At 41.2% G+C, this 16,317-nt stretch overlaps 1 protein-coding gene across 2 annotated transcripts in view; it reads right to left on the reverse strand.

Annotated features, from left to right (window-relative positions):
• The window catches only part of nbeal2 (neurobeachin-like 2), a 34,680-nt gene extending 18,989 nt beyond the window's left edge, over window positions 1–15,691 (reverse strand). For both annotated transcript variants that reach the window (XM_074683500.1, XM_074683499.1), the window contains exons 1-18: window positions 15,215–15,691; window positions 7,930–8,018; window positions 7,541–7,705; window positions 6,629–6,710; window positions 6,172–6,284; window positions 5,958–6,040; window positions 5,147–5,232; window positions 4,723–5,026; window positions 4,489–4,595; window positions 3,542–3,628; window positions 2,597–2,680; window positions 2,291–2,389; window positions 1,481–2,127; window positions 1,265–1,397; window positions 895–1,014; window positions 456–786; window positions 220–302; window positions 22–114 (exon numbers count right to left, since the gene is read on the reverse strand). In XM_074683500.1, coding sequence (XP_074539601.1) covers window positions 22–114; window positions 220–302; window positions 456–786; window positions 895–1,014; window positions 1,265–1,397; window positions 1,481–2,127; window positions 2,291–2,389; window positions 2,597–2,680; window positions 3,542–3,628; window positions 4,489–4,595; window positions 4,723–5,026; window positions 5,147–5,232; window positions 5,958–6,040; window positions 6,172–6,284; window positions 6,629–6,710; window positions 7,541–7,705; window positions 7,930–8,018; window positions 15,215–15,289 — 2,781 coding nt within the window. In that variant the 5' untranslated portion in view covers window positions 15,290–15,691. The remainder of the gene's footprint in view (window positions 1–21; window positions 115–219; window positions 303–455; window positions 787–894; window positions 1,015–1,264; window positions 1,398–1,480; window positions 2,128–2,290; window positions 2,390–2,596; window positions 2,681–3,541; window positions 3,629–4,488; window positions 4,596–4,722; window positions 5,027–5,146; window positions 5,233–5,957; window positions 6,041–6,171; window positions 6,285–6,628; window positions 6,711–7,540; window positions 7,706–7,929; window positions 8,019–15,214) is intronic.
• Window positions 15,692–16,317: the final 626 nt, after the last annotated feature.

Raw genomic sequence — 16,317 nt, forward strand, 5'->3', positions numbered from 1 at the left:
ATAGAGTGTGTGATTTTTAACCTTGATGTCCCAGTTGACAACCCTGTGTCCAGTAAGCCTGCCATCGTACTGGTGATTAGGTGACAAGTCCAGACAAATCTGGCCCTTGAAGGCCTGAAAGAACATTGATACAACATAATTTGGCATTTTTGCAAATGATCAAAATAAGAAAGCCGTATAACAAAATTTGATAGTTTCAGTTGAGTTTCATTAAGTCACCTGTGGAGTATAGTAAAGCAGAAGCCGGCTGTTAAGATCAGATAACTCTCCATCTGCTTTGAATAAGGACACGTGATTGGGGCCTGTGATGAAGAGCAGAAACCAATGTAGGTCAGAAAATATGCAAACAGGACCTCTGTGTATTCTTTCTAATGCTTCTCTGTTCTCCTAAAGTTCAGTGCATATGGCTTGTACTGCGCTAAACGGTATTTGCATAGCACCGCAGCATGACCCACCTGCAGCATGCAGAGCTCTGATCTGTGTCTGCTGTAGGGCCTCGTGGCAGATGAAGGCAGTGCCGAGAAGCCCGTCCAGAGACGTGGGTGTCCCCCACTCTGTGTCCTGGAGTCCTGCTGGGATAGTGTGTACTGGAGAGTCTCCCAGAGCCCCCCAACGGCCTACTGCAAAGGACGCTGGGAAGGACTGGGAACGAATGAGGGAAGGGGCATGGGTAGGGAATGAAAACTCAGGTGATGGAGCGTTGAAGGAAGATGTGGGCAGGTTGGGGGAGGTGGTGGTGGTAGTGGTCCGGTGGCCTGCAGAGCCGATGCAGCAGGAAGTAAAAGGCTTTAGGAAGGAGAGAAACAGAGGAAGTTTGATTGAAAGTGAGGAACTTCCCATGTTGTGATACAACATCCCCACATTCAAGGACTGTTACATTCTAGTTTCACATACCTCACTGAAAGATGGGAATCGGAGTTGAGCAGTTTTGCGCTGCTCGCCATCGATGTAGATGGTTACGAGGTTCTGACCAAATGGACGGCGACCTGGGATGTGGACTATTGCCACTGAATGCTGTGATCATAAAGAATACCTTACTGCTCGAAGTTGAGAGCTCACAGAGACAAGCTAGAAGAAAACTCTTTGACAATAAACTATAACTAGTCCTTTAAAAAGTTGAGTCCTTAACTTAAGCTACTCTTCAGCATCACAAGCCTGGACAACAGAACTAAAAACACGTACAGTTAAATTCCCCATAATCTAAACTATTCTCATTTGCACAAATGTTTGCCAAAATTCTTGCACTATATTTATCCTAACTCACCCAACATGAGTCAGCCAGTGCATGCTCAGGCAAGGCCACAGCCATGTAGTCTTTCTTAGTGCAAACAGCAACAACAAGCACACCCTCCATGGTGAAAAAGGCTTCCAGACCAGTTCCACTTGCCGTGATTAAGCTTGTCAAAAGAGAAAAAATTCAGTGATAATATGAAAAAAGCAGCCGTGTTTATAAAAGCCTATAATCCAGTTTGTTATTTACCTGTAGAGTTGCTTCCTACGCGGTCCTTTTCCCATATCAGACTGAGTCCCATTACTGGGGTTTGCTGAAGGTCTCCGGTTGTTTGAGAACTCTGAGATAAACTCTTTGTTGAGGCAGACCCAGGCGTGAAAGGCAAACCCACTGCCAGGCCAGCGCTGGACTGTGGGTACCATAATGCCAGCCATTGGGGGCGTAAGGTCAAAGTACTGCAAGGCACTGTCCTGGCCTTCTCTGGCAGCCATAGCCGAGAGCACTCGGATAATGGGAGCACAGTATGGGTGCGCCTTGCCTACCACTGCACCATTGTCCGAATCCACCCTAAGCAGTCTGAGCAGGCTCTTCAGTTCCTCTGGCCTCAGACACAAAGAGCCTAGGTCCTGCAGGAGGCCAAGCAGGACGTCTGCACACTGTCTGTCCAGACTCTGGGGCTGTGAGAGCACCTGCAGCAGACCCCCAACCATGCCTGCCTCCACAGACACTGTGCGACAGGATAAGGAGCCACCACAGACGGCAGCCAGCCACTGGGCCACCAGCAGCTGAAGGTCCCTCTGACCTGACAGATCAGGCAGCCATTGCAGGAGCAGCAGCAAAGGTTGGTCATTACTAATGCCAAGATGGTGGGCGTGGGCATGCTCACCCTCCACAGCCTGGAGATAAACACAGTGAAGGCAGAGATAAAACAAAGACATGGTCCATAACTTCTAGTTAACAAGCAACACAATTAAAAGAGGAACAGGCTCATTATTGAGAGGAAATTGGCTTCTACAGTCCCTGCACTCTGTGGCGATAATGAGGAAATATGTGTTTCACCATGTTCATCAGCTCCTGCAGCAGCCTTTTAGTGGGTTGACCTTGACTCTTCAGCACATCAAACAGCTGGGGGTAACCAATCCTCTCCTTGAAAACCTCCTGGGGAGAAAAGAGACAGAAATAGGTATGAGAAACCTGCTCTGGAGGGATCTCTAGTTGGCATACTTCCATGCATCAGAAGGAAATCCAGTGAGATCATTTGAATGACTAGAAAACTGCTGGTCTTATCAGGCAGGAATTATAGGCATGAACGTCAGTATTCATCAGATACAGTGTATGACCATTAAAGATCACATTGTACCTTACCTTAGCTGAGGGTGAGTTACTCATTATTGCTGTGAGGACACCCAAGGCGTGGACTGTAATACTGTCTGACCCCTTCTCCAAAACCTAGAACAAAACAATCAGCACAGCTTGTTATGGCAGAGCAAAACTGCATGACTATAATATGACACCAGGAGTCTGATAAAGTGCAACTTTCCATCACACAAACAGAAGAATTCTATTCACAACATCTGAAAACTGCAGAAGAAAGCACACCACACATTTTGCAAACAATAATTATTGAGGCAGAGCCAGTCAAAGTAAGTAGTAGCCGCTGTACCAATCACCAAACAATCCCTCCTTTGTTTATTACTGATAGGTCCCAGCATGCAAAAACCAAAGCCTTCCACCGAAAAAACAAGAATGAGGAAACCCCCAACTAATGCTGGAAATTAGGCCATATCAAACCGAAGGTCGAGTCAGGTCTCAAGCCAGGTTTTTTGAATAAGCATGACCAGTCACACAGCAAAACAGACACAATTCCAGGATCATGCAAATTAAAACAAGGTTTCATGCACTGTGAAAGAGCACAACAAATTCTTCTTTCCCAGTGTTGTCAACAGGGAATTCAGCCTATGATTATGAGTGATATAATTATTACTCCTACATGAGTAATGATGAATCCTCTCGTTTATTAGATGTATTTTGTCTTTGATTTATCAGCATCTAAGAACAGCCAAATGTTACAGTGTATTCTGTCAAACAGGCTGTGGATAACCTGATACAAGATAAGACAAACAAAAGAGGAGTTTGAAGAAATATAATCTATAACTAAATAACCTACTTTTGCAACCCACTTTATTTACAAACCTGCTAGACTTCCTGTCTAAGGCTTCCTGTTTCAAAAAGCTCAGAGAAGCTAACAGGTTGAGAAGGCTGAGTTTCCTGCTGACAGACCAATTTCACACACCAAGCTGGGGGAAGTACCTGGTCCACTTCGACCTCTGTGAGTAAACACGTAGTGAGGTCACTCACAACCTCATGCTCCGGCCTACACCTTTTGCTCTGAAAGAGCTGCAGGGGCGTACACATGCAGGCACACACAACACAAGAAGACGGACAGTTAGACAATAAAAAGTAATCTGTCTGAGGTTATTCACACAGCTGCCACTTTCCTCAAAATCCACGCTTAAGATGGGAAGTTCAAATGCTGTTATAATGCCAGGTTTTGTTACAGAATTTCTCCTATGATCAGAAAAATATATATCATTTCTTCATCTCTAAACTTTAATGTTAATGACCTGCAAAATCCCAAAGATAGATAGTATCAGCATTTAGCTGTGTACAAAATAACTTAACAGTGAGCTAGGTAGCAACTGAACACTCATATTTCCATTTATAGTACCTGTTGTAAATACTGCCCAGCAGATGTAACATGATGTAAGCTAATGCTAACTGTTGGCTAATAGCAGCTAACAGTTTTTGTTTTAGCTTATATACAGCTAAATTTCTCCGTAGATTTTCACTGTAAACTATCTCTAGACTTAGTCTATTTTCAAAAAGAAATGATACGGTAACAATTTTCAGGTTTGCCTAGTGCAGAATAACACTGTTAGCGTGACCTCAGAGGAAAATGGCTGCTTTGTATTGGTATAAATGGAGACAGGGTTGGTCATCTCTTTAAAGCTGCAGCATGTTTCATGTGTTGTTTAGGAAGTGAACAAAAATACATGAGATGGAAGAATGTGTATCTGTTGATATTTAAAGTGTACTTCATAGAAAGGGGATAGTAAAACAGATATGACATCCGGGTGAGGAAAGGGAATAGACATGGCCTGTAAATCTATCAAAAAAAATAAAAGATGATAGAGTGGCAGACATGTTGACTAAAGGAAAACGCAGACACACATATTTCTGATAGACGTAGCTCTGACCTTGCTGTTCTGAACGAGTCTCAGGATGTGTTCAAAGCAGTTGTTGTTGAGGAAGATGGCCTGCAGCACTGGTCTGTCAGAGCACTGGAGGATCTCAGGAACAGCAGCTAAAATGAACAGTGATGCTGAGTTATGACTTGATTGTCATGACACTGCGATCATCTTTATTTGGCTCAATTAAAAGATAAAAACGGGAAAACAAGACACACAGATACCTAATGGGAATGCTCTTACTTAACATTTGGCTCTGCAGGGATATCAAGCTGTCCTCCCAGTTCTGCCTGTCCTCCTCCTCAGTGCTCGGTGGACGGTTCCAGTTAAGGAGCTGGAAAAAACTCTCCAGTATCTTTCTGATCTCCACTTGTCGCTCTGCAGGACTGCTGGAGTGCAGGAGGTGGATCACTGCGGTCAGACACTGCAGGGTCAGCCGTGGGAGCCTGGTGTCTTTTGGTTGAGTGGAGGACCGGCAGCACCACGCTCGCAGGACATTGAAGAGATCCTCAACGGAGTTGGAGGTGATGGAGAGCAGGCCATTCTTCTAAAAAATGAAAACAAAGCAGTTCATCCTGTCGTCAGTTTTAATCAGCACTGTCACTCTTTTTGTGGTTTAAAGGTTGTGAAATAATCACTGATGGAGAAGATGAATCAGATGGATTACCTTTGCTCCACTAATGACAGCACCCTGGAGATGAACCAGTCGGAGTGTGAGGAGCTCTGGGATCTTTTCGCTTTCCTGGAGACTTTCTGTGAATGAGTATTCAAGCCAAGAGATAATGTTATAGTTTTCAAACTATCAGTTTTCAAAAATATAAATAAAAGACTGAATCACAGCTAATGAAACAACATGCTCGTAAATGGTGGCTCTTCTTCTACTGTTTCTTTTCTTTTAAAAATGCACGCTTGGATTTACACCAATCTTACTGTCATTTTAAATAACAAAAGCAAAGATGGAGCTCAATGAAAAAATAAAATAGAGATTTAAATACAATCGCATTGAACACAGTATGATGTCTCATCATAGGATTCTACCTTCGTTGCTCAGTATTATGTAAATGAAAGAGGCTGATGGATGCTAATTAGTCAGGTATTTCCCAATCAGCTTTTAACAAATAAAGCTTGCATGAAAGAATAATCCTTTAAAATTGGGACATACTGAATCTTGCCCAAACTGAGATTACCTTGTTAACAGATTACTATGACTGATCAAAAGGGCTGCCAGTATTTGAAACAACAGGACTAGGGTGATGTCACCTCGAAAGTTAAATTGTTAAAACCTCAAATTCGGACTCTTTAACCCAGAAACAAAACAAAACTGAAAAATAAAAGGAGGTTTGACAAAAATGTAAGGTCAACATTTTTCAAATCAAACATGACCAGTCTAAGCTGTGCTTGGGCAGCAGTGGGAACGGTCTGATTTTTGTGGTATGTGAGGTCTGACAGAGATCAGTGGGGTGAAGGGAGTGTCTTACCATGAAAGAGAGCAGGCAGCTCCTCTGGCAGGGTCAGCGGGGAGAACTTATACTTGTTCCTCTCCAGTAAGCTCACCTCCTCCCTTCAACACAAAAAGCCCAAAGGTTGGGTAACATGTTAAATGCATGAGATGTTCTGTCAGTATTTGTGGCTAAATTTCCCCTCCCACACATTCACACAGGCTATGTGCAGGGTTAGGCAGCACACACTCACCCTGCCAGACGTCTCCTCCATGTCTGATAAGGGTCAAATAGACTCTCACACAGCACAAGTCCATACTGCACAACCAGCTGCAGAGATGACTGATCCCCCTGTCCCTTTTTTAGCTGTGAACAAATAAAAGTTTTTACAAACAATCTAAAACATATCTTCAGTACAGAGTCACCTAATGTTAATATGACACAAATATAACATATTATAAATACACAACCGCTCCACTTCTCACTTTAAACATATTCTTCTGCCTCTGCATAAGGATTAAACATACAGTACACAGAGTCAATTCTGTATAGATTCACTGTCTGGCAAGAGAACATCATAATCCTGCATAGTCTGGCGTAAATGGCACTATATAATCCATGTGTACATGATTAACTGGGCATGCTGTCGAGCCAAACCCAAACATAAATCACCAGGATCTATGTCCTGAATGAACTTAAGCTGGCTTTACCTGGTCCAAACAGAAATTTAAAAGCTTGATGGTTTCGAAAACAAAACCAGGGGTCTTGTCTGGGTCAAGGTTCTCCATATTCCTATATGTGGGAGGGAAAAAATGCTGTTTAGTGTTAAGGAAATTCTCTATGAAACTAATATAGTGTGGCCATTTTGCATAAAATTATAAAACAGACACAAATGTATTGATTGCAAAGAATCTAAGGGAAAACATCCTTAGGATAACTTGGTTCTTTGTAGGGCTGGGATGATGTGCTTTTTCCCCTCCTCGATTCAATCCTTTTATGATTTATAGGATGCTGATTCGATTTAAACTGGGATTCTTTGTTATTTCTGTTTTTTGGGATTTTTAGTTTTCTTATTCAACACCGGACCATGTGAAAAAGCTGAATGAAGAGGATGTCTATAGACCATATCAGGAGCCATATTTTCCCAAAAAATCCACATCACATGTGAGTCAGTTTTCAGGATTTATTCAGGGGATCTGACATCTCAACTTTTTCCAACCCAGCTTTTAAACAAAGACTAAAACAAAGGATTTATACTGGAAAAAAAACAGTTTTGGAACAGAAAATCACAATTTAAAATCGTTCAACAAAAATCCCTTGTACTCCAATTTTTCCTCCCACCCCTAGATCTTTGTCTAAATAGTTAAGTATTAATGCACTACTAGTCTTACTTTTGATGCTAAAACTCGAAATGTAATAAGTCACAGATAACTGCCTGGATATTTATGAATCTTTTATGAGGGTTAATTTCTGGAGCTCTAAATGGTATAATTAAGTCTAATATTGCTAATTTTGCCTGTTTTGTCATAATCAACATTTATACCTTAGTTAACATGTACAATAGTGATTCTGTGTGCTTTGTTTACAGTCTTAATGAACTATTTACACAGCTGGGTCCTCACCTGCACACAATGATGAAGAACTTGATGAGGAGCAGGGGGTGAGGGGTGCTGCTGTTGTGCTCGGTGCCACTGGTGAGATGCACCGCACTGTGCCATAGCTGGGTGCTGAGGAACAGCAGAACCTCCCTTGGGAGCAAGGGCACCTCGGAGCTGCACTCCTCATGCCTGGGTCGAGTGAGAGGCAGAGGATAGATGTGGGAGGAGAGGAGAGGGGAGGGAAGGGGAGGCAAGAGCAAAAAGACATTATAATAGGGGCCGCGTTTACACATAACATAAACATGCCAAAATGGTATCTCTACAGAAGGTTGGAGGTCATCCTGCTTTGGGGAATACTGCCTGGTGGGAGCTTCTGGCTGGTTTTAGTCAAATAAATAACTGTTGCTACTAACCTCCGAGGCTCCAGTGACTGCACATCAATGAGCTTCTCAAAGGACGCCACAAATGCCTCCAGCCACTGCTGCAGATAACCCACATCTTTCTGCAGGAGGGAGGAAACAACATGTGAGGTCATACAGATAAAACATGTGTACCTATGGACTTGAAACTGTGATTAGTTCTGGTATTGCATTTAAAAAATGTTGAGTGTTCAACTTTCAAACAGGGGCTTGAAAACACACAGCTATGGCTAAAGCATATGACCTGTTTTTGTAACAGGATGTTGCAAAGAGATGTAACACAGAGAGGAACACATGAGCCAATTCTTTCCTTTTTCAAAACAGACGGTTAAATTCCACATCTTCCTTTCTTTTATGCTCATTTCAGTCAGAAGCTCAGAAGTTTCCACTTATCATACTGCATAGAGGAAAACTTTTAACCATAAAGCAAGAGACACTCTTGTGTGTACTCTGTAATCATTTAAGTCTCTTTGAATTGAACAAGGATGTTTACGTACGACAGCCATTATCACAGATGTAATCAGTTTTGCAGTGCAACATATCCTGCCACTCTTCTCCCCTCAAGTCTCTTTATTCCTCAAAGACCAAATAACAAGGATACATAACACAGATCACCAACAGATCCTCTCTGGGGTCTCAAGACTGGTATTTTTATCTTCTGCATTCTATTCAAGGCCCCTGGTGATTGAAACAAGTTGTGCTATACGTTACAGAACACGTAAAATCAGTGCTTTCTGTTGTTTCATCCAAAGAAAGAACTGGTGTAGTTTAATTTTCTACCACTGTAAAAAGGTTTCATTTGTGATTTTTCACTCGCAGCTGTAATAAAGCAGACAGTTCGAGAGACAACATGAGATGTTCCACAGTGACTGACTCACTATACGCAAATAACATCAGGCAGCATAAACAGCACATGGTACAAAAATCAGCCTGGCACTTCCCCTTCGCGCACACGTAAGTGAACAAACATTGTGCTACAGCTGATGAGAAACTACTTAAGAAGCTGTAGAGTGACGAACAGTACACACACAGATCTTCAGCGTGCTTTCAGGAACGTCATGCACCAGTTTAAAGTACGTCTAATGTGAAGCTAATTGCAACAGACCTACTCAGAGAAACAGAAATTTGCAGCAAATATCTCTAAAAGAAAATCTTAGATACTGTATTAATGCTAAATGTACGTTACCAACTGGCATTGACTTGTGAGCCAGTCCATGTCTCATTGTATGCAGCTGAGCGGGTACCAGGTTCCTGTGAACCTGGTCTTGGATGAGCCTTCAGATGAGCCTTGAAGCTGCACATCAGCCTATGACTCGTTCCTTGCTCGCCTTCCAACACCAAATAAGCTACCAGGAAATGACATGTCACTTTAACCGAAGCTTATTTCCTTCATACAGGGCCTCCTCGTCAAACCCTTTCCTCTTTTGGTTGCAAGCATACATAAAGGAGGCCTCTATGAAAACTTCCCACAGAGTGAAAAAGAGATAAGTGGAAGCAACAGAAATGTTTTATGGGAGAAATAATGTAAACCTCTATTTTTTCTTTTTTTTTGAAAAGTGCATACTCAATAAACCTTAACCCTTTAACCTGTCACTTAAAGCTTTGTGAACAAAATCTGACACAATTTCTGTTATTAAGACAACAGAAGTTGCAAATGTATTGCATAAAATCTGGACCTGGATACCTGAGTGTACTATAACAGAGAGCCAAGAACGTCCCACAAGAGCGTGAGGACACAAAACTAGTTTTGTTCAATCATCCAACAAAATGCAAAATAGCTGAATCACTGGAACCACCCTAACACTGACAACAAAACAACAGAAGGAGTTCACAATGTACAAGGGAAAGTGGTAATAAAGGTTAATTAAGTGACATAGTTTACAATTTACAACTATGGGACCAAAGAGTATGAAACATGTATGACTGAATAAAACAACTGCCCTCTTATTTGTTTTGTGAGACAGGAAGTGAAGTGTTTCTGTTCCCTGATGAGAAAATATGCTTAGGTGTGTTTAGGCACCTTAAAACTGCAGTGGTTTGAGTTGTTAGTGTACAATAACAAAACAAAATCCCTGACAGGAAGTGAATGTTTTTCACAAATGGGAAGTAAAACCAGGTGAAACATTGGGTGTATCTGCAGAATTGTGTTCAGACACCTGGTGAAGCTTTACATTGACATTTCCTAAAAATATCATTCACTAAAGTATAAATCATCTGTCACACACATTGTTTGGTCAGCCTCATTCCTTCAGCATCACTCAAGGATTTCTTCAAAGGAAAGTCTAAGGGGCTAGATGACACTGGATTAGAACAGATGTCACAAACCAACCATGAAATGCTGATCTGCATGAGCCATGTCATTTATCTCTGTCCTCTTTGCACATGGCCAGGCAGCTGTGCCGCTCTCTGCTGCTTGGCATTCTGCTTTGCTCCGGCTTCCTGCACAAGTGAAAGCAAAGAGCACTTTGATTTTTCCTGGTTGGCCCTTTTGTTGGTAAACAGGGGAGATGGAGGGGCACCAGGGAATTCAATCACAAGGCTCATAGGAGAGTCGCAGTGAGCTGCAGGGATGATGTTGTTGTTGTTTCATCTCTCAGTGCAGATTATAAATCGTGCGAATCATAGCTTAATCAGTAATTGAGACGCATAAACAACAATGATTGATGGCATGGGGACAAAAGGCGCTGAATGCCACTTGTTCTGTCTTTAGGGCAAGCAGAAGAGGTGGTTTCACAGCTGTGTGGGTGGCTGGGAGTAGGGTTGTCACTGTGGTCAATTTCTTCCTCTTCAGGCTTTAATTAGTCGCTCCAACAGTCTCTCTAGCTAATGATCACAGGATAATCACAGTTTATTTCCCTGCCAGCCTGACAGATCACTGCACACATGCTGTAAAGCAACAAGGAAGGATAATATTTATTTTCATCCTGGATTGTGGAGTCTAAAAGACAGCAACGAACAAAGTACACAACATTGTCAAGTCAAACTATACTCCAATAGAAGGAAAAGTTGCCAACCTGCATCAATACTGGAGTACTTACTGTTACTACATTGCTGTATTTTCATGCTGCATGAATGTAGTCAAAAATACATGGGTGTTCATTCTGCTCCATTATGTTTATTTACTTTGTTTACATTTTTTTAAAGTCACATGCTAAAGATTTTTATGATGTGCAGTTTCAAGATAACAGGAACAATAAACAGGAACAAATAGCGATAGAATGGGAACAGCAACTAAGCTGCTACAAGCACGGACAACTGTTTAAAATGTCCATCTGTACTAAAACAAATGCTAAGCTTCATATCCAGGTTTGCCGATGGATTTTTATAGGCTGTGGCGAAGTTTATGTGTAGTAAGAGTGAACATTTAAAACTAGCTTTCAAAAATCTCAAACATGGACTTGAGATCATGCTATGACAAATGCTTAGGTCTCCGTTTGCTAATGTACTCATCAGTAACACTACTGAATAAACTGCTTGAATTACTAAATGAGTTGCTCTGAATTTGCCCCACATTCAGTTATGGAGACGCAGACATACAGGTACAGCCCTATACAAAAACAGTAGCCGATTTCAGTGCAAGCACCAGAAAATAGCACTCAAGTAAAGTGAAGATCCATAAAAAATGTACGAAAGTACTTAGTTGACTGTTGGCCACTGCTAAAAGATATGTGTTACAACAGCCTACCTGATGCTGTGTTGTTCTCACATTCTCCATGCAGACTGATGCTTTCTGACTTTATCTCTAAGGTTAATCACGCCTACAGAAAAATTGAGAAAAGCCCCCAAAGTTGCTATCTTAAAACCACTTTATATTTCCATTTAACTCTAAACAAGTATCCGTTCAAAATCATATGTATAATCACAAGAAGCCAAATCTCTCAATTTGTCTAAAAACTGACTTCAAATGATGCGTCAGTCAGCAGGGATGTTTCATGATGATGCATGATGCTTTTGCAGAAACAAAAATAAAAATAAAAAACTATTACCATCCTGTTTAACAAATAAACCATACTAGACACTTCATTTTTGCACAGCCACTAACTGCTGGATTCATTAGTCAGTCCCACAAAGTAAATTACATTTATAAATCACTGATTAAATTTAAATTCACTTCACTTTAAAATTAATGACTAATTAAAAAATATATTAACTGATAGGCAGCATCTTAGTGAATGGATATTGAGCAATTTGATACATAACGCAGAATTTTAGCTCTCAAGATTCATTATAATCACTTGCCATCCACTGGGTCCATGTTTATAACACAGATCTATTAATAACCAGTATGTGCTCCATTAACCCTCTATGTGACAACTCAGAAAAGCTGTAGCTATGTGCATGTCATAGAACCAAACCAAAGTGAGAAATGAAACTGTCATCAAAGCAGAGTCCAATTGTGTCTACTATGACTTTAGGAGTGGAAGCCTGAAAAACGATCAGCAAGATGAGAGGGGACGTGTTACTCTTTCAGTGATTGCATCAGACTCTTCTGTGTGTGTCCATATCTGTCAAACCTGAGCTTTTTCTGATGGTCTGACAAAATTTCTCAGATGTGAGATACAGAGGCAGAGAGATAGATTTTAACTTCAGCAGATAAAAGAGGCGGGCATGTTGAATTTTACTCTGCATTGAGCAACACTTGGTGTAACTTGTACTAAAATAATTAAAGCTACAAAGTCTGGTGGAGTATTTAGCAAATAAACATTAGATGTTCATCTTTTTAAAAAAGTGGCTTACAGATAAATATGATGAAATGCACATCCATTGAGTTATAAGGAAGACAAATTCAGTTGTCTTGATTACAGCAAATAGTTGAACTCTGGTCTGTAATACAAAATTGAAAACATTTCATTGTTCTTTCCTTGCCTGCCTGTTTTTTGATAATTGGAACAGTAAATATCTTGTTTCTCTATGACAATAGCTTTTCTACATCACACAACAGTCCTGAACCCTCAGCTGATCTCAAAATCTTGCACGGGGCGTGTGATTTCTTGCACAATCGAAGGAAGCTGAGCTCCTTTATCACCGACAAGCCTGAGCAAGTTTTGCCTTCTTGCTGCAAGAACGATGGCTAAGATTTCTTATGTAGTGAGAACATGTTGGTTTAATTGTTAGGGTTCCTCAATACTTCATCATAAAATGCTATAAACTGTCATGTACATCTACTTTTGCTTTGACACTGTCAGAATTTTCTTGCACACAGTGGCAGAAACGCCTTCAGAAAAGTCTGCTACATTATACAAAATGACTGCTGATAAACTGTGATCAGCAGAGACACTCCATACTGAAATATTTACAGACTTACACTCAGATGTGCTGAGAAGACAGCTGCCTGGGTGTGTTAGTCGTGAGTCAAACAGAAGGAGTCAGGCCGCTGCCACTAGTAAGTAAAAGCTTGTTTACAGGACAAACAGAAAGCCTATTAAACAAAGCTCAGGTCTCTCTGCTCCTGTTTGACTCTTTGAGTACAAAAACTTGGCCTATTGCAGATCAGACACCTGTGACCAGATAGGTTTAAGCTTTTGGAAAAGAATATTGTCTGTGTCAACTTGACTAACAGGCAGACAACAAAAACAGCACACACAGTGGCATGTTGGTGTGTACAGGAGAGGCAGGTTATTGTTCACTGAAGTGGTTCTGCTGCCTTTCTGCAGCCTATTGTGCTCCTCTGAGTCACATAAGGTGGTGACGTTTAATACAAGGCTTATTTAAGTCCCTTTCTTCAACCAATCCTTCAACACGGCTTTGGGCAGGTCATTTGCACACAGACAAATTCTACTTTCAAGAAAACATAGTAATCTCTATCCAGGTCTTTGCTGGGAAACGTGTAGAGATGTAAAGTTTGTTCCTTTGGATTGTAGGGCAAAGGAGGGAACAAAAAGAGAGCCAGGGGGCAGATTAAATACGAAGCAGTTTTACACGTGGAGATGCGTGACAGCTGTCAGTTGGCCCCAAGCAGCACACACACCAGTGGCTCCTTTGTGTAGTGGATACAACTTGTTTAATTTTTTCCTTAAGCGTGTGGTTTAACCGGGAGGGTCAAATCTATCTATGACGATCATTAACAGCTCTGGGAAAATGTAACAAAACTGATTTGAAACTTTAATCATGGACCACAGTGACTCCATGGATAGTGAACATCATAAGATGGAATACACCTATTTTTTACTTGTGTCCCTAATGCACAAGGGCATTCATGCAGGTGCTCTAGCATTCACCTTTTCTCTACTTAAAGCTTTTGGCAAGTGTCCCAAAAAGGATTAAGCTAGGTCCTAAATTCAAACAATAATCGATACAGATTTGTATTAAAATAGGCCCTAGTAACCTTATCCCGAACAAACCAGCTCATTTCAGACTTTGGAAGGCGTCTCCATGCTCCAAAGTGAACGTACACAGTGCATGCAAACTTGAAAAGAGTCACATCTTGTTTTCTTTAACCTCAGGCATGGAAGCAGATTGCATAGACACTAAATAGTAATAATTTATTCACAGCCATCTTTTTCTATTCCCCCAAAGGAGACACTGCAAAAAGGATTGTGCAATAACTTAGTATTAATATGCTGTGCTATTAACATTTATTACCAGGATATAGCACCTTTATATAAATGTATGAGCTGCAGTCACACCCACTGGGTGGAGGAAGGGGGGGCAACATTTGAGACTAAAATACCAAACAAAACTATTTTCTAATCAGATTAGCACATATGCTTACTGAGTTTGGGCAAACAGTAAAGAGAAATTCGGACATTATTTTTCTTTTTCAATAACCATGTTATTTTTTTCAGCTTCAAAGAATGGTGCTGAAAATAAAAAAGGTTTAAGGTTTTCAGTGAGAGAATAGAATATTATGGTTTGAATTCTGCATGTGAATAAGGACGAGAGACAGGAACAGGAACAGGAAGTAGACTAAGCAGTACCTGTATTGCAGGTACAGTATCAAACACACTTCAGTAAGTGGTTTGCTATCCTTCATACACAGCCATTACTAACGACATTCAACAATTAAAACCACGGAGAGACACATTCACGTAAAAGGACATGATATCCTGCTCTTAGCACGCGCATGGTAGCCTCTGCTGTAAGGTAAATAAACAGCTCGTGCACAAGCGGACTAAAATAACCGCTTCCTACAAGTTAACGTTTCCAAAATACGACACAAGCTATCGTACTGACCACCCAGACCCTCGAGTTGAGGTTATCAGACCATGTTATAAACTTAGAGCAGAGAACCTGCTGCAACAACAGGTGTCACCGTCAGCTCTTCCGCACTTGCACTCACCTTTGTGTAATACAACATCCACAGCTCGTACAGCCTCTCCTTCGATGCCACCCCGCCACTCTTGTGGTTGCTCATTTTCTCCCTTTTTTTTAATAGAAACTAGTTAACGTGAAAGCCAGGGCTGTTTGAAGTTGTTTCCTCAAGGAAGCAGGACGCGGCACGCTCCAGTGAACCATTCCTGCAAATAATCCACACATAAAGTGCTGTCTGTCGCCACACGCAAAGTTATCAGAGAGGCTTGGAAAAGCCAAACATTCCGGTGCGATCACAGTCGGAATAGTAAAACCAGGAACAGAAATTTGTGGAGATGCATGTCTGGAGAAACACCCATGTCCGCGTCTACAGCGAGCTTGAAGCAGTATGATTCCTATTGGAGAGAGTTCCCACGGAAGCGACACATGCCATCCGCTCAGAAAGAAGTGACTGCGCTGCTCACGGTCACAAGGTGGAGGTGTACATCCCTGTGTGCGCAAATGATCGTCAACTGGTGTCTGACTGTGCTAACAAATCAAGAAACAGTTAGGAGTTGATTGTAGATCATGCTCCTGAGTAGGCTGCTATTCTTAAAGATACACACACATAAACACACAGATCAGCACAACTAAGAAAGAAGAGCTCATCTTAAGCCGGACTGGTCCACGAAGGTAAGGTTAAAGGGGCTTTATCTAAAAAAAATATTGGGATAAAGCTCGCCACTGAACACATTCAGCTGTAGCTGAACTGCAAGCGAGTTACAATCAGTTCCAATAAAATGACAGATACATATGTGACTCAGAATCTAAAGAGAGTTTTTATTCAGTTATACAACATAGTGGAGTTAGTTCTGATACCTCTGTGTGACCTTTAAAGGCTAACAAGACTATCATTGACAAGACAGGATATTTCTACCATGACATTTTAATATCTGATCTACTGCTGAGGGGCACAGCTACTTATTACAAGATGCTGGAATGGCCTTTTTTTTTTTTTTTTTTTTTTTTTTTTTACTTTTCCACTGCAATGATCATCAATGAGTGATCTGTCTGGCTGCTAGGAGGATTTTTGGTGTTTTTTTTTTTTTTTTTTTTTTTTTTTTTTTTTGTCAAAAATACTTCTTAGCCATG

This window comes from Halichoeres trimaculatus, unplaced genomic scaffold, assembly GCF_033239565.1.
Source record: "Halichoeres trimaculatus isolate MK-OKI-2021-1 unplaced genomic scaffold, fHalTri1.1 fHalTri1_scaffold_12, whole genome shotgun sequence".
NCBI lineage: Eukaryota > Metazoa > Chordata > Actinopteri > Labriformes > Labridae > Halichoeres > Halichoeres trimaculatus.